The sequence below is a fragment of the Lucilia sericata genome, unplaced genomic scaffold, assembly GCF_015586225.1.
Source record: "Lucilia sericata isolate MDLA Ls3-8-SP2 unplaced genomic scaffold, ASM1558622v1 Contig000618F_arrow, whole genome shotgun sequence".
Classification (NCBI taxonomy): Eukaryota; Metazoa; Arthropoda; class Insecta; order Diptera; family Calliphoridae; genus Lucilia; species Lucilia sericata.
In genome coordinates, this window is record NW_023994624.1 from 245,517 (window position 1) to 262,600 (window position 17,084).

Below are 17,084 nucleotides of genomic sequence, written 5' to 3' on the forward strand. Positions count from 1 at the left end.
GAACTAGAACTGAACTAGAACTGAACTAGAACTGAACTAGAACTGAACTAGAACTGAAAAAGAACTGAACTAGAACTGAACTAGAACTGAACTAGAACTGAACTAGAACTGAACTAGAACTGAACTAGAACTGAACTAGAACCGAACTAGAACTGAACTAGAACTGAACTAGAACTGAACTAGAACTGAACTAGAACTGAACTAGAACTGAACTAGAACTGAACTAGAACTGAACTAGAACTGAACTAGAACTGAACTAGAACTGAACCAGAACTGAACTAGAACTGAACTAGAACTGAACTAGAACTGAACTAGAACCGAACTAGTACTGAACTAGAACTGAACTAGAACTGAACTAGAACTGAACTAGAACTGAACTAGAACTGAACTAGAACTGAACTAGAACTGAACTAGAACTGAACTAGAACTGAACTAGAACTGAACTAGTACTGAACTAGAACTGAACTAGAACTGAACTAGAACTGAACTAGAACTGAACTAGAACTGAACTAGAACTGAACTAGAACTGAACTAGAACTGAACTAGAACTGAACTAGAACTGAACTAGAACTGAACTAGAACTGAACTAGAACTGAACTAGAACTGAACTAGAACTGAACTAGAACTGAACTAGAACTGAACTAGAACTGAACTAGAACTGAACTAGAACTGAACTAGAACTGAACTAGAACTGAACTAGAACTGAACTAGAACTGAACTAGAACTGAACTAGAACTGAACTAGAACTGAACTAGAACTGAACTAGAACTGAACTAGAACTGAACTAGAACTGAACTAGAACTGAACTAGAACTGAACTAGTAACTGAACTAGAACTGAACTAGAACTGAACTAGAACTGAACTAGAACTGAACTAGAACTGAACTAGAACTGAACTAGAACTGAACTAGAACTGAACTAGAACTGAACTAGAACTGAACTAGAACTGAACTAGAACTGAACTAGAACTGAACTAGAACTGAACTAGAACTGAACTAGAACTTAACTAGAACTGAACTAGAACTGAACTAGAACTGAACTAGAACTGAACTAGAACTGAACTAGAACTTAACTAGAACTGAACTAGAACTGAACTAGAACTGAACTAGAACTGAACTAGAACTGAACTAGAACTGAACTAGAACTGAACTAGAACTGAACTAGAACTGAACTAGAACTGAACTAGAACTGAACTAGAACTGAACTAGAACTGAACTAGAACTGAACTAGAACTGAACTAGAACTGAACTAGAACTGAACTAGAACTGAACTAGAACTGAACTAGAACCGAACTAGAACTGAACTAGAACAGAACTAGAACTGAACTACAACTGAACTACAACTGAACTAGAACTGAACTAGAACTGAACTAGAACTGAACTAGAACTGAACTAGAACTGAACTAGAACTGAACTAGAACTGAACTAGAACTGAACTAGAACTGAACTAGAACTGAACTAGAACTGAACTAGAACTGAACTAGAACTGAACTAGAACTGAACTAGAACTGAACTAGAACTGAACTAGAACTGAACTAGAACTGAACTAGAACTGAACTAGAACTGAACTAGAACTGAACTAGAACTGAACTAGAACTGAACTAGAACTGAACTAGAACTGAACTAGAACTGAACTAGAACTGAACTAGAACTGAACTAGAACTGAACTAGAACTGAACTAGAACTGAACTAGAACTAGAACTGAACTAGACTGAACTAGAACTGAACTAGAACTGAACTAGAACTGAACTAGAACTGAACTAGAACTGAACTAGAACTGAACTAGAACGAACTAGAACTGAACTAGAACTGAACTAGAACTGAACTAGAACTGAACTAGAACTGAACTAGAACTGAACTAGAACTGAACTAGAACTGAACTAGAACTGAACTAGAACTGAACTAGAACTGAACTAGAACTGAACTAGAACTGAACTAGAACTGAACTAGAACTAAATTAGAACTGAACTAGAACTGAACTAGAACTGAACTAGAACTGAACTAGAACTAAATTAGAACTGAACTAGAACTGAACTAGAACTGAACTAGAACTGAACTAGAACTGAACTAGAACTGAACTAGAACTGAACTAGAACTAGAACTGAATCAACATTTTGTTTTCCAAATTGTACCATTACTACTTTATATTTCCACTCTCTAACACCTTTAACATTCAATGATTTGGTTAGCTGGCGTTTTAATTTGAAAATTCTCAAACGAATATTTTCATTTCAGAATTGAAATCTATGCAATGAGGATTATTAACAATATTGACACTCTATTTGAATATTAATTAATTTTTCTTTGTACTTTTTGCATACAACATCAATTACATAAGGTGTTGGTAAATGTTAAACATTGAAATGTTAACCTAAAAATCCTTGAAATATTTTACTTACAGGATAACAACCCTTTTTTATATTAACAGTATATTTTATATAAGAATCGAAGATTTTGTAGGATTTTTTTATAGTTTTTACATAATATGAAAAATAAGAAGAAAAAAATTATTCGTATTTTTGGTAATAAAACAGAAATTATAATTAAATCAACATAAAGTTGTTTAAAAAGGTGCATAGAACTCAAGAATTTTGTAAAAAAAAGTAAAAGAAATCTTAATTTTAATATTTTTACAAATATTTTAGTTATAAATTTTGTATGCATGCGTTTGATAGCAAAAATATTTAGGTGTGTATAGTTTAAAAGACTTTCAAAAATTGTATAGTCTTTGTAAAAAAAAATATTGGTTAAATACACTTAAAGGATTTTATAGGGTTTAGGGATAATATAAGATAATATATAAATAGAAATTTTTTAAAAATGCCATCTTTTTTTTAACAATTATAACTAATAATAACGATGTTTCAAAAATCCATATAACATCATTTTCAAATCAATAGTTTTTATTGATAAAATACACAATAATATAATTTATTTTTCAATGAAAATGTCACAAAATTGAGGTTAGTTTTTGAGTTGTTTAAAAAAATTATATATTTGTTATAATATATAAGTGAGGTTAGTTTTTTGTTTATAGAGTTTTTTTTTCTTAAAGTGTTGTATTAATTATATTCAAAAGGCCTGACCACCAAAAAATCTTAAAAAAAATATTATCAAAGTTTTTACTTTTAGTTTAAGGTATTTGCGGTTTTTAGTTTTTTTTTATTTATTTTAAGGAAAAAATGTTAAAAAATCAATTATTATTATTTGGTTAAAAGGTAACATTCCAAGTTATATGGTTATTGTTTTAAACAATAACTTTAAGCAAATTATGTTTACAGCCAATGTTAAAAGATTTTAGAGGAAGTTATTTTTTTTTTTTCTCAATTATATATAAACTAAACTAAAGAAAAATTATATATAAATAAGTTATTAAAGGGAAAATAAAAATAATTATAGTTAAATACAAGTTTTCACAAAAATGAAGTTTGTTTCTGTTTAAAATTTTAAAATTCTATTACAGCTTTAATGTTTGTATCAAAAATTTGCACTGCTTACTCTATAAAAACCTTTACTGTTTGTTTGTTAATAATTTGTTTAGTTTTTTTCATTATATATAAAATTAAAAAAAAAAAAAATTCTTAAAATTTTTTTGTTAGAAATTATGGCAAATTATAAGAAAAAACTCAGAAGTTTTTAAAACTCCTCAAACTACTAATTGTATTACGTTAAACTAAAAAATGGTGCAGTTTAAAAAAACTTAAAATAGAAAATCATAAAAAATTAATTTTTTTTAATAAAATTTTTAAAATTATAGTTATAAAGCTGTCAAAATGTTTATAACTTATTTAAAATAATGTTCAATGTTTATAGAAATAAAAATTAAAAATTTAATTGTTTTTTTTTTCGTAATATGTTTAGTGTATAACGCAAATCCTAAACACCGTTTACGTAAACCCTAGTTAAAGTTACATTTTATGGGTTAAACGCATTGTTTTTTGAATTCTTTGAATTATTTTTAAACTTAAAATTATGTTAGTAAAACTTAAGAGAATAGAGTTTAAAAGAGAATTGAAACTAAATTTACTGCAAAATTTTTGTTAATACCAGGCATGGAAAGTTGTACTTTTATCAGTTTTTAAATCAAAATTCGATATTAAATTCGAAAATTCGAACATAATAGAAAAGTACAAAAACTTGAAAAAAGTCCTAATAATAAATTTTAAAATTTGAAATATATACAGAAAATCCTTTTAGGTTATAATTTTGACATAAAATTTTAATTCGAAATTAAGTTCGAATTTTCGAACACGATCTAAACATTGCAAATATATGTTTTAGAAACTTAATATTTAAATAAATTTTGATTTGAAAACCAAATTCGACATAAAGTTTGAATTTTTTAATCTAGTGTCATAATATCCATAGACCTTATGACTCATTAAATTGAGTCATAATGACAATTTCAAAAGTGTCACAATGTCCAATGCGACATTAAGTCCATGAACTTCAAAGAGTCCATTTGTCAAAAACAGGCTTAATTTAGCGAAGCCGGTATTCGAAATACCCCAGAGTTGAGAATCCCTGAGCCCGCCCGAAGGCCGGTTATCCAGGACAATTTTTAAAAGCAATCCAAAATGCAACATATACCAAATTTGGTACCAATACTTTTCGGAATAAGTATATCCCTTTCTTAAATTCTAAGCAAATTTTCTAATAAATTTCTGTTTTAAAAGTGTTACAATATCCATGGTCATTATGACATTTTAAACAAGTAAGAAATTATAGTCGGGCGAGGCCGACCATATAATACCCTACACCTTTGACAAAAATATAATGTGATTTAGTTGCCATAATAAAGCATTTAAGTTGAATTGTACCTTGCCTTAGATATACATACTTAAGCCGTTTATTGTTGAATAAAATTGTGGACATTTAAGTGAAATTTTGATGGGGGCTTTTCATAGGGGCTAGCGTCATATGAGAACCTATTATTATGGAATTCGTGGGGGTCATCAAGTCTTGTATACAACTTGGTTATTGCAGCTTTTTGTCGAGATATGAGTATATTAAACATAATTATGAACTTAAAAGCCCTATTCGGCGGGTTCAGTTGTATGGGGGCTAGGTGAAATAATGGACCGATGTAAACCATTTTCACCAGGCTTCATCTACGGTACCATAAAATATCATGTGCTAAATTTCATTGAATTATCTCCAAAATTGCGACCTGTAGTTTGATTACAAGTTTTAAAAGCCCTATTCGGGGGTTCAGTTGTATGGGGGCTAGGTGAAATAATGGACCGATATTAACCATTTTCAACAGGCTTCGTCTACGATACCATAAAAGATCATGTGCCAAATTTCATTGAATTATCTCCAAAATTGCGACCTGTAGTTTGATTACAAGTTTTAAAAGCCCTGTTCGAGGGATTCAGTTGTATGGGGGCTAGGTGAAATAATGGACCGATGTAAACTATTTTCAACAGGCTTCATCTTCGGTACCATAAAAGATCATGTGCTAAATTTTATTGAATTATCTCCAAAATTGCGACCTGTAGTTTGATTACAAGTTTTAAAAGCCCTAATCGGGGGTTCAGTTGTATGGGGGCTACGTGAAATAATGGACCGATGTAAACCATTTTCAACAGGCTTCATCTTCGGTACCATAAAAGATCATGTGCTAAATTTTATTGAATTATCTCCAAAATTGCGACCTGTAGTTTGATTACAAGTTTTAAAAGCCCTATTCGAGGGGTTCAGTTGTATGGGGGCTAGGTGAAATAATGGACCGATGTTAACCATTTTCAATAGGCTTCGTCCCTGGGACAATAGAAGATCATGTACCATATTTTATTGAATTATCTTCAAAATTGCGACCTGTAGTTTGATTAAAAGGATTACAAGCCCTATTGGGGGGTTCAGTTGTATGGGGGCTAGGTGAAATAATGGACCGATCTTAACCGTTTTCAATAGGCTTCGTCCCTGGGACAATAGAAGATCATGTACCAAATTTCATTGAATTATCTTCAAAATTGCGACCTGTAGTTTGATTACAAGGATTACAAGCCCTATTGGGGGGTTCAGTTGTATGGGGGCTAGGTGAAATAATGGACCGATCTTAACCATTTTCAATAGGCTTCGTCCCTGGGACAATAGAAGATCATGTACCAAATTTCATTGAATTATCTTCAAAATTGCGACCTGTAGTTTGATTACAAGGTTTACATGGACGGACGGACGGACAGACGGACGGACAGACGGACGGACAGACGGACGGACAGACGGACGGACATAGCTAAATCGACTCAGAAAATGATTCTGAGCCGATTGGTATACTTTAAGGTGGGTATAGGACCAATATTATTGTGCGTTACAAACATCAGCACAAACCCAATATACCCTCCCCACTAAAGTGGTGTAGGGTATAAAAAAGTGACATAATGTTCATATAAAAGCCCCAAAGATGTTGCAGTAAAAATTTTCTCAAAACCCAAATATATAAAAATAATGTTAGTAATTAAATAAAAATTATGTTAATTTCTTATTAAAAAAATAAAAATTAAAAAAAAAAATAACAAAATACATAAAAAAACTATTAATAAAATTGTAAACAATAACTTACGTCAAGTGGTTTCTTTAAAACAATCCAACCCGATTCAGCCTGTATATCAAAATATTCCAAATCATTGGGATTAAAGGGGGCACTCAAACTATAAATAATGGCACCATTATTATCGGCATCCTCATCAGAGGCAGAGACACGTAATATATTTGTACCAATACTAGCATCTTGTTTGACATTTTCCACATATTTCTGTTAAAAAAAAAAAATCCATTATAATAAAATTTTCTTTACAAAAAAAAAAGACAAACTGACCTGACGATCAAACAAGGGTGGATTATCATTGACATCTGTTATTTCCACAGTAAACGAGCAAACACCTTCCAAACTGGGTTCACCCTGATCGGTGGCCTTAACGGTGACCGATACAAATTTACCATCATCACCTTCACGATCGAATACCTTATTAGTGGATACTTCACCAGTTTCTTCGTCCACTGTAAATTTGGTACCCTTTTGATTGGGCTGCTGAACAATGGAGTATTTGACCTAAAGAAATTTTAATAAATTATTTATTAATTTATTTTGTTTTTGGCTAATTTCAATTGTTAAATATTTAATTATTTCAAAATTCTATCTAATTATATATGATTATATTGACAAAGGGAAAAGTCAATATTTATTATTATATGTATATCAAATGTACGCAACACTTTTTTAATTATTGATATAAAATGTTTTTTTATTTATATTTAATTAAAATATTGTTTTCATTATTAATTTATGTACTTTTATACAATTCAAAAATTATTGGTGGCTTTTCAATATGTGGCTCATGAACTTTGACAAAGAAGTGGTTTGAGGGCTTGGTTTTAAATTGATTATGACAATATGAATTTTTAATTGTATTGTAAGTTTATATTATTAAAAAAAAGATATATTACAGTAGTTTTAATAACAATTATTTAATCTTTCAGGGAAATATGTAGCAAAATTAAAATTTTAATTAAAAACTAAAGGCCTCAAGAAAATAGAGATTCTTAGATGCCGCTGGGTAAAGTGAATGTTCAATTCTAAACTCAGTTGTAGGAAATGATGCTGAAGCTTGGATAACAATGTTAGTTAGTTAGTTAGATAGTTAGTTAGTTAGTTAGTTAGTTAGTTAGTTAGTTAGTTAGTTAGTTAGTTAGTTAGTTAGTTAGTTAGTTAGTTAGTTAGTTAGTTAGTTAGTTAGTTAGTTAGTAGTTAGTTAGTTAGTTAGTTAGTTAGTTAGTTAGTTAGTTAGTTAGTTAGTTAGTTAGTTAGTTAGTTAGTTAGTTAGTTAGTTAGTTAGTTAGTTTTAGTTAGTTAGTAGTTAGTTAGTTAGTTAGTTAGTTAGTAGTTAGTTAGTTAGTTAGTTAGTCTAGTTAGTTAGTTAGGTTAGTAGTTGTTAGTTAGTTAGTTAGTTAGTTAGTTAGTTAGTTATAGTTAGTTAGTTAGTTAGTTAGTTAGTTAGTTTTAGTTAGTTAGTTAGTTAGTTAGTTAGTTAGTTAGTTAGTTAGTTAGTTAGTTAGTTAGTTAGTAGTTAGTTAGTTAGTTAGTTAGTTAGTTAGTAGTTAGTTAGTTAGTTTAGTTAGTTAGTTAGTTAGTTAGTTAGTTAGTAGTTAGTTAGTTAGTTAGTTAGTAGTTAGTTAGTTAGTTAGTTAGTTAGTTAGTTAGTTAGTTAGTTAGTTAGTTAGTTAGTTAGTTAGTTAGTTAGTAGTAGTTAGTAGTTAGTTAGTAGTTAGTTAGTTAGTTAGTTAGTTAGTTAGTTAGTTAGTTAGTTAGTTAGTTAGTTAGTTAGTAGTTAGTTAGTTAGTAGTTAGTTAGTTAGTTAGTTAGTTAGTTAGTTAGTAGTTAGTTAGTTAGTTAGTTAGTAGTTAGTTAGTTAGTTAGTTAGTTAGTTAGTAGTTAGTTAGTTAGTTAGTTAGTTAGTTAGTAGTTAGTTAGTAGTTAGTTAGTTAGTTAGTTAGTAGTTAGTAGTTAGTTAGTTAGTTAGTTAGTTAGTAGTTAGTAGTTAGTTAGTTAGTTAGTTAGTTAGTTAGTTAGTTAGTTAGTTAGTTAGTTAGTTAGTTAGTTAGTTAGTTAGTTAGTTTAGTTAGTTAGTTAGTAGTAGTTAGTTAGTTAGTTAGTAGTTAGTTAGTTAGTTAGTTAGTTAGTTAGTTAGTTAGTTAGTTAGTTAGTAGTTAGTTAGTTAGTTAGTTAGTTAGTTAGTTAGTTAGTTAGTTAGTTAGTTAGTTAGTTAGTAGTTAGTTAGTTAGTTAGTTAGTTAGTTAGTTAGTTAGTTAGTTAGTTAGTTAGTTAGTTAGTTAGTTAGTTAGTTAGTTAGTTAGTTAGTTAGTTAGTTAGTTAGTTAGTTAGTAGTTAGTTAGTTAGTAGTTAGTTAGTTAGTTAGTTAGTTAGTTAGTTAGTTAGTTAGTTAGTTAGTAGTTAGTTAGTTAGTAGTTAGTTAGTTAGTTAGTTAGTTAGTTAGTTAGTTAGTTAGTTAGTTAGTTAGTTAGTTAGTTAGTAGTTAGTAGTTAGTTAGTTAGTTAGTTAGTTAGTTAGTTAGTTAGTTAGTTAGTTAGTTAGTTAGTTAGTTAGTAGTAGTTAGTTAGTTAGTTAGTTAGTTAGTAGTTAGTTAGTAGTTAGTTAGTTAGTTAGTTAGTAGTTAGTTAGTAGTTAGTAGTAGTTAGTTAGTTAGTTAGTTAGTTAGTTAGTTAGTTAGTTAGTTAGTTAGTTAGTTAGTTAGTTAGTTAGTTAGTTAGTAGTAGTTAGTTAGTTAGTAGTTAGTTAGTTAGTTAGTTAGTTAGTTAGTTAGTTAGTTAGTTAGTAGTTAGTTAGTTAGTAGTTAGTTAGTTAGTTAGTTAGTTAGTTAGTTAGTTAGTTAGTTAGTTAGTTAGTTAGTGTTAGTTATAGTTAGTTAGTTAGTTAGTTAGTAGTTAGTAGTTAGTTAGTAGTTAGTTAGTTAGTTAGTTAGTTAGTTAGTTAGTTAGTTAGTTAGTTAGTTAGTAGTTAGTTAGTTAGTTAGCGTTAGTTAGTTAGTTAGTTAGTTAGTTAGTTAGTTAGTTAGTTAGTTAGTTAGTTAGTTAGTAGTTAGTTAGTTAGTTAGTTAGTTAGTTAGTTAGTTAGTTAGTTAGTAGTTAGTTAGTTAGTTAGTTAGTTAGTAGTTAGTTAGTTAGTTAGTTAGTAGTTAGTTAGTTAGTTAGTTAGTTAGTTAGTAGTTAGTTAGTTAGTTAGTTAGTTAGTTAGTTAGTTAGTTAGTTAGTTAGTTAGTTAGTTAGTTAGTTAGTTAGTTAGTTAGTTAGTTAGTTAGTTAGTTAGTTAGTTAGTTAGTTAGTTAGTTAGTTAGTTAGTTAGTTAGTTAGTTAGTAGTAGTTAGTTAGTTAGTTAGTTAGTTAGTTAGTTAGTTAGTTAGTTAGTAGTTAGTTGTAGTTAGTTAGTTAGTTAGTTAGTTAGTTAGTTAGTTAGTTAGTTAGTAGTTAGTTAGTAGTTAGTTAGTTAGTTAGTAAGCGTGTAAAGGATGTATCGGATCGGTCCTGTTGTAGGCTTCTTTACAAGAGTCTCCAATAGCAATCGAACCTGCAACCTACATACTTAAAAGTAGAATACTACCAATAATCCTCCAGGGGCATTTCCTTACCCCATCAATATCAGGTAGTTTTACAACATAGTGCTCTTATTAAAATCTAACGATTCATCTCAACAGATTGCATTCTTCAAATCGTACCTTTATCAAACAATCTGAAATCGAGTTACATTCCTAGTTTTTAACTCCAAGAACGAGTCATTAGGGTTAAATCCCTTCGGAAATTTTTAAAATTTCCAAAATGGTAATTTTTATATTAAAGCCACTCTACTATAAAAATTATAAAAGGCAAATACATAATTACAAGATTTTTTTACAACTTCTGTTTGAGCTTTTTACTGCCTACTTTACATTGTGAAAGCTACAAAATACATTTAATTAAAGTTAATTAAAGTAACAAAAAGAGAATTTCACTTTGACTTTAATATACAAATGCATTTAAGTAATTAAAAACTTCTTTTTGAATTATTTAAAAGCAAAAGAGCTGTACCTTTAGTTTACACAAGCAAATAATCTGCATAAAGATTTTAAGTCTCTTCTTAAAATAACTACACAAAACTTGTGCACACTTATATAACCGTAACACTTACCTGACCATTAACACCTTTATCTTCATCGGTTGCCACCACCTTTATAACGGGACTGCCATTGGGTGCACCCTCTTCCACTTTGGGATAGTAAGTACCACAATCCTTAAATACCGGCTTATTGTCATTGACATCCGTAATGAAAACAACCACGACTGCTGTCGATGTATGTATCGTTTGGTCACCATTCACACAACACGAACCATCGTCCATTGCCGTTACATTCAATTCATACTTATCGCGATCTAATGTTATGGCCTTATTATGCAAACGTATTACACCCGTTATATCTTCTATCACAAACTGGCCGGATGAGGTGCCACCGCCCACAAAACCAAATCTTACATTATCGCCATCTTTGTCGGAGGCCACGACCGTAGTAACCAAAGTATTAGGACCAGCATTCTCATCGACATTCGGCGTATAGACTTGTTGCGAGAATTTAGGTTCTTCATCGTTTTTATTCTTGGTATAGACACGTACTGTGGCCACACCTGACTTGGAGGGTTCACCTTTGTCTTTGGCCGTAACAATGAACTCATAGTAGGCATTATTGTTATCGGCATCTAATTGTTTATTGTTCACAATAATGCCGTTCGAATCGACAGCAAAATGATCATCGGATACTAAATATTCAATTTCTGCATTGGCACCTGAATCGGAATCCATCGCTTTGACACGTAGTATACTGGTGCCCAAGGGTATGTCTTCATCGACATTATGCGCTTGATAATCAGGCAATTCAAATTTGGGTGCATTGTCATTGACATCAGTGACACGTATGGTTAGCTAGAATGAGCAGAATAGAAAGGTGAGTGAGTAAATAGAAAAGTTAATTAAACGTGATTATATGAAAGTGTGTGTATGTTTATTAATTCTTGTAGACAATAGTTTGAAAGTAATTGTTTTTAAGCATGAGTAAAGTGCTTCTTAACAGATATTGCTTTAATATTAAAATCGATGTAAAAGCTTCAAAAGGAAAAGGGAAGATAATGTAAAAAGTGTTAAATGACTGAGGCAAGATGAAATTTTAACCGTCCATGCTTTTTGTATTCCTATATTAGAAGAAATTGAAAGACTAAATATGTATATCCCCTACAGGGTCATGAGTTGAAATTACAAGGGAAGGAAGTAGAGTGAGTCAGGAATATAGGGACCTTGGCACCTATTCATAAATTATAAATTAGTCGGATGAGAAGTCTTTGTGATTATTTGAATGGTGATTGATGTATTTGTGTTATTTATTGATGGAAATCGGACTATAGACTAGACTATAGACTAGACTATAGACTAGACTATAGACTAGACTATAGACTAGACTATAGACTAGACTATAGACTAGACTATAGACTAGAATATAGAATAGACTATAGACTAGACTATAGACTAGACTATAGACTAGACTATAGACTAGACTATAGACTAGACTATAGACTAGACTATAGACTAGACTATAGACTAGACTATAGACTAGACTATAGACTAGACTATAGACTAGACTATAGACTAGATAATAGACTAGACTAATAGACTAGACTATAGACTAGACTATAGACTAGACTATAGACTAGACTATAGACTAGACTATAGACTAGACTATAGACTAGACTATAGACTAGACTATAGACTAGACTATAGACTAGACTATAGACTAGACTATAGACTAGACTATAGACTAGACTATAGACTAGACTTATAGACTAGACTATAGACTAGACTATAGACTAGACTATAGACTAGACTATAGACTAGACTATAGACTAGACTATAGACTAGACCTATAGACTAGACTATAGACTAGACTATAGACCTAGACTATAGACTAGACTATAGACTAGACTATAGACTAGACTATAGACTAGACTATAGACTAGACTATAGACTAGACTATAGACTAACTATAGACTAGACTATAGACTAGACTATAGACTAGACTATTGACTAGACTATAGACTAGACTATAGACTAGACTATAGACTAGACTATAGACCAGACTATAGACCAGACTATAGACTAGACTAGACTAGACTATAGACTAGACTATAGACTAGACTATAGACTAGACTAGACTATAGACCAGACTATAGACTAGACTATAGACTAGACTATAGACTAGACTATAGACTAGACTATAGACCAGACTATAGACTAGACTATAGACTAGACTATAGACTAGACTATAGACTAGACTATAGACTAGACTATAGACTAGACTATAGACTAGACTATAGACCAGACTATAGACTAGACTATAGACTAGACTATAGACTAGACTATAGACTAGACTATAGACTAGACTATAGACTAGACTATAGACTAGACTATAGACTAGACTATAGACTAGACTATAGACTAGACTATAGACTAGACTATAGACTAGACTATAGACTAGACTATAGACTAGACTATAGACTAGACTATAGACTAGACTATAGACTAGACTATAGACAAGACTATAGACTAGACTATAGACTAGACTAGACTATAGACTAGACTAGACTATAGACTAGACTAGACTATAGACTAGACTAGACTAGACTAGACTAGACTATAGACTAGACTATAGACTAGACTATAGACTAGACTATAGACTAGACTATAGACTAGACTATAGACTAGACTATAGACTAGACTATAGACTAGACTATAGACTAGACTATAGACTAGACTATAGACTAGACTATAGACTACTAGACTAGACTATAGACTAGACTATAGACTAGACTACAGACTAGACTATAGACTAGACAATAGACTAGACTATAGACTACACTAGACTAGACTATAGACTAGACTATAGACTAGACTATAGACTAGACTATAGACTAGACTATAGACTAGACTATAGACTAGACTATAGACTAGACTATAGACTAGACTATAGACTAGACTATAGACTAGACTATAGACTAGACTATAGACTAGACTATAGACTAGACTATAGACTAGACTATATACTATATAGACTAACTATAGACTTTAGAATTTTAGATTTTAGAAAGTCCTTGTATATCTTTTATGAATCCACCTTAATGGAAACAATTATTTCATATTTTTACTCATTGAACTGCGAAGAAAAGCCTATTTTCCCTAAAATACTACTACAAATAAAAATTTATTTACACTTTATTTAAATCTATAGCTAAACATAATTTAGTTGCAACATATTTTCTCTATCACTATATTTTTATCGTTTTTCCTGTCGAAAAATTAAAGCTGCCAATTTCTTTTGTTTTTTCTTATTAACATTTTTCATTTCGTAAAGATTTATAGTACTTTACTATTGCTTTACTTCCATCGTTAATATTATTTTCCATAATACTTGACATGTTTAACATAATTTTTCCAATTTCAATTTTAAGTTTTTTTTCGCTACTTTTTGCTTCTAACACAGCATCACCCTGAGAACAAAAAAAAAAAACTTAGGGAAAATATTGTAAAGTTCGTTGTAATTTTCCAATAAAACTGTCAATTTGAGTTAATATTTTTTTACTTCTTCCGCAATGTAGTTTCAGTAGGAATGTTCTAAGGTTCATTCTTTCTTTATGCTACACTCTAAATAAAATAAAAATTATGCATTTAAGTGCAATTGCTGGTAAAGTTTGAAAACAAATCTCAAATGACATTAAATTACCCTTGGAAAATTTACTACTAGAAAGAAAGAAAGCAGACCACAAACTGCAAAAAAAAAAACAAAACTAATGATACCCCGGGTATAGAAATAAAGAAATTTCAAATAATAAAAAAAAAAATTATATAGGAAAATGAAAATGTGGGGGAAAAACAAAAGGAAATGAAAGAATCTATGAGGGTTACTACTTATATAGTTTTTGTTAAGAAAAACTTTGTGGCTGAATAAGCTGCTGGAGCTCTTGATGGTGGTGGTAAAAGTAGAAAAACGGATGCTAACGTGCCAAGTTAACAGAGTTTATAATATTGTATGTGTGTGTGTGTTCTCAATATTATTTGCGATTGATAGAATTATTCAATACTATTTATAGCATTGTGTACATACCTCAACGGATGTTGAAAAACCACCAGAATCCTCTGTGGCTGTAACAATCAAGGAGTAGACATGAGGTTGTCGTAAATCTTCAAAATCCAATTCTTTGGCCAGCTTAACAATGCCCGAAGAAGGGCCAATATTAAACGTGCCCGCACCCTGGCTTTGAGCTTTAAGTGTATAACGGATTTCGCGGTCTGCAAAAGATTTTGCCTTAACGGAAATGATGCTGTATAAGGAAAAGGAGAAAAAAAGTTAAAGTAAGTACATTTCAAGGATATTCAAGAAATTTAATAAAAGAAATATGTATTGTGTATATTAAGATGCAGGCTTAATGTTGAAACTAAATAAATAAAGTCAAGTTAAGAAAGGAAAACAAAGAAATAATAAAAACCAACTGTCTAGAGACATTAAAGTCAATAAGGTTAAACCAAAAGGAAAAATATTAAAAACAAATAATAAAAAACAAATCAAATAATGCAAATAAAGAATATTTGTTTCTTATTAAAGACAAGAAAATTAAAGTTTAACCAATAAAGGAAAAAAAAAAAATACTAACTCTGAATCCTTTTTCTGATTTTCTGGTATTTCAGCTTCATAACTGGGCATATAGAATTGAGGAGCTCTTTTGCCACCCACTATACTTAAACGTTCTTCGGGTGTACTTTGGAAACGACGATCATCCACCTTGCCATTTTGATCTTCAGCCTTAACGTATAAAACATATTCCATATCGAGTTGAAAGAGATCTGTACCACGTGTGCGTACTACACCTGAACGTTCGTCCACTTCAAAACGACCTCCGGTACGATCTCGTACAATGAAATAATGGATATTATGATCGGTATCAGGATCACGTGCTTGTAATGTAAAGACGGGTGTATTTGGTGGTGCATTAAGTTGGACGACAGCTTGCATGGGTAGTGGGCGATTAATGAAGTAGGGTGGTTCATCGTTGACATCTTTGACATGGATAATGACTCGTTGATTATCGGTGTATTTGAGACCAGCTGTAAAGAGAAAAGTAAACAAATTCTTCATTAGTTTTTTGCAAAATTTTAATAAATAGAGATAAATAAAATCTTTAAAAATATACATTTGAAATATGACCTTTGACCTCTGTTTATATTTAGATACATTAAATTGTTAATTTTTTCACAAATTTCATCTCATTGTATATAAATGAAATCGACATAAACACGTTTTATAGGAACTAAAATTAATTGACCCCACTCCCATATAGGATCGCTTTCCGAAAATTTCTTTAGTGATCATTAATGATTTACAAATATAAACAAGTTCTATATTACGAAAATCTGTTTATAGACTAGTCTATAGTCTAGTCTATAGTCTAGTATATAGTCTAGTCTATAGTCTAGTATATAGTCTAGTCTATAGTCTAGTCTATTGTCTAGTCTATAGTCTAGTCTATAGTCTAGTCTATAGTCTAGTCTATAGTCTAGTCTATAGTCTAGTCTATAGTCTAGTCTATAGTCTAGTTTATAGTCTAGTCTATAGTCTAGTTTATAGTCTAGTCTATAGTCTATTCTATAGTCTATAGCAAACCGGCTCTAAAAAAGATAGGGTTTACATTTAAAGGCCTTTCAAATTTTCAAAAACCAGTCAAATTATAGAATTTTCTGGATAGATGATAACTTCATCTTGAATACTCCTTGACTGAGATAGTTAAGAAAAGGCATATTTATGTATATGGACTATGGACTAGTCTATTGACAAAACTATGGACTAGTCCACAAAACAGTCTATTGACTACATTGGGAACTGATCTTTTGACTAGACTATGGACTATTATTTTGACTAATGTATAGTTTAATCTATTGGCAAGACTATGGATTAATCTATTGTCTTAACTATGAACTAGTCTATTAAGTTGATTAAAGACTAGTCTATGGACTATTATATGAACAAGTATATGGAATAGTATATGTACTAGTCTATGAACTATTATATAGATTAATCTATGAAATACTATATGGACTAGTCTATGAAATATCCTAGTCTATAGTCTAGTCTATAGTCTAGTTATAGTCTAGTCTATAGTCTAGTCTATAGTCTAGTCTATAGTCTAGTTTATAGTCTAGTATAGTCTAGTCTATAGTCTAGTCTATAGTCTAGTCTATAGTCTAGTCTATAGTCTAGTCTATAGTCTAGTCTATAGTCTAGTCTATAGTCTAGTCTATAGTCTAGTCTATAGTCTAGTCTATAGTCTAGTCTATAGTCTAGTCTATAGTCTAGTCTATAGTCTAGTCTATAGTCTAGTCTATAGTCTAGTCTATAGTCTAGTCTATAGTCTAGTCTATAGTCTAGTCTATAGTCTAGTCTATAGTCTAGTCTATAGTCTAGTCTATAGTCTAGTCTATAGTCTAGTCTATAGTCTAGTCTAT

General features: G+C 30.6%; 1 protein-coding gene across 1 annotated transcript in view; it reads right to left on the minus strand.

Moving 5' to 3' along the window:
* The window catches only part of LOC119606754 (neural-cadherin-like), a 183,223-nt gene extending 167,539 nt beyond the window's left edge, over window positions 1–15,684 (minus strand). The window contains 6 exon segments of the mRNA XM_037960312.1: window positions 2,398–2,409; window positions 6,564–6,755; window positions 6,819–7,052; window positions 10,680–11,465; window positions 14,692–14,908; window positions 15,239–15,684. Coding sequence (XP_037816240.1) covers window positions 2,398–2,409; window positions 6,564–6,755; window positions 6,819–7,052; window positions 10,680–11,465; window positions 14,692–14,908; window positions 15,239–15,597 — 1,800 coding nt within the window. The 5' untranslated portion in view covers window positions 15,598–15,684.
* Window positions 15,685–17,084: the final 1,400 nt, after the last annotated feature.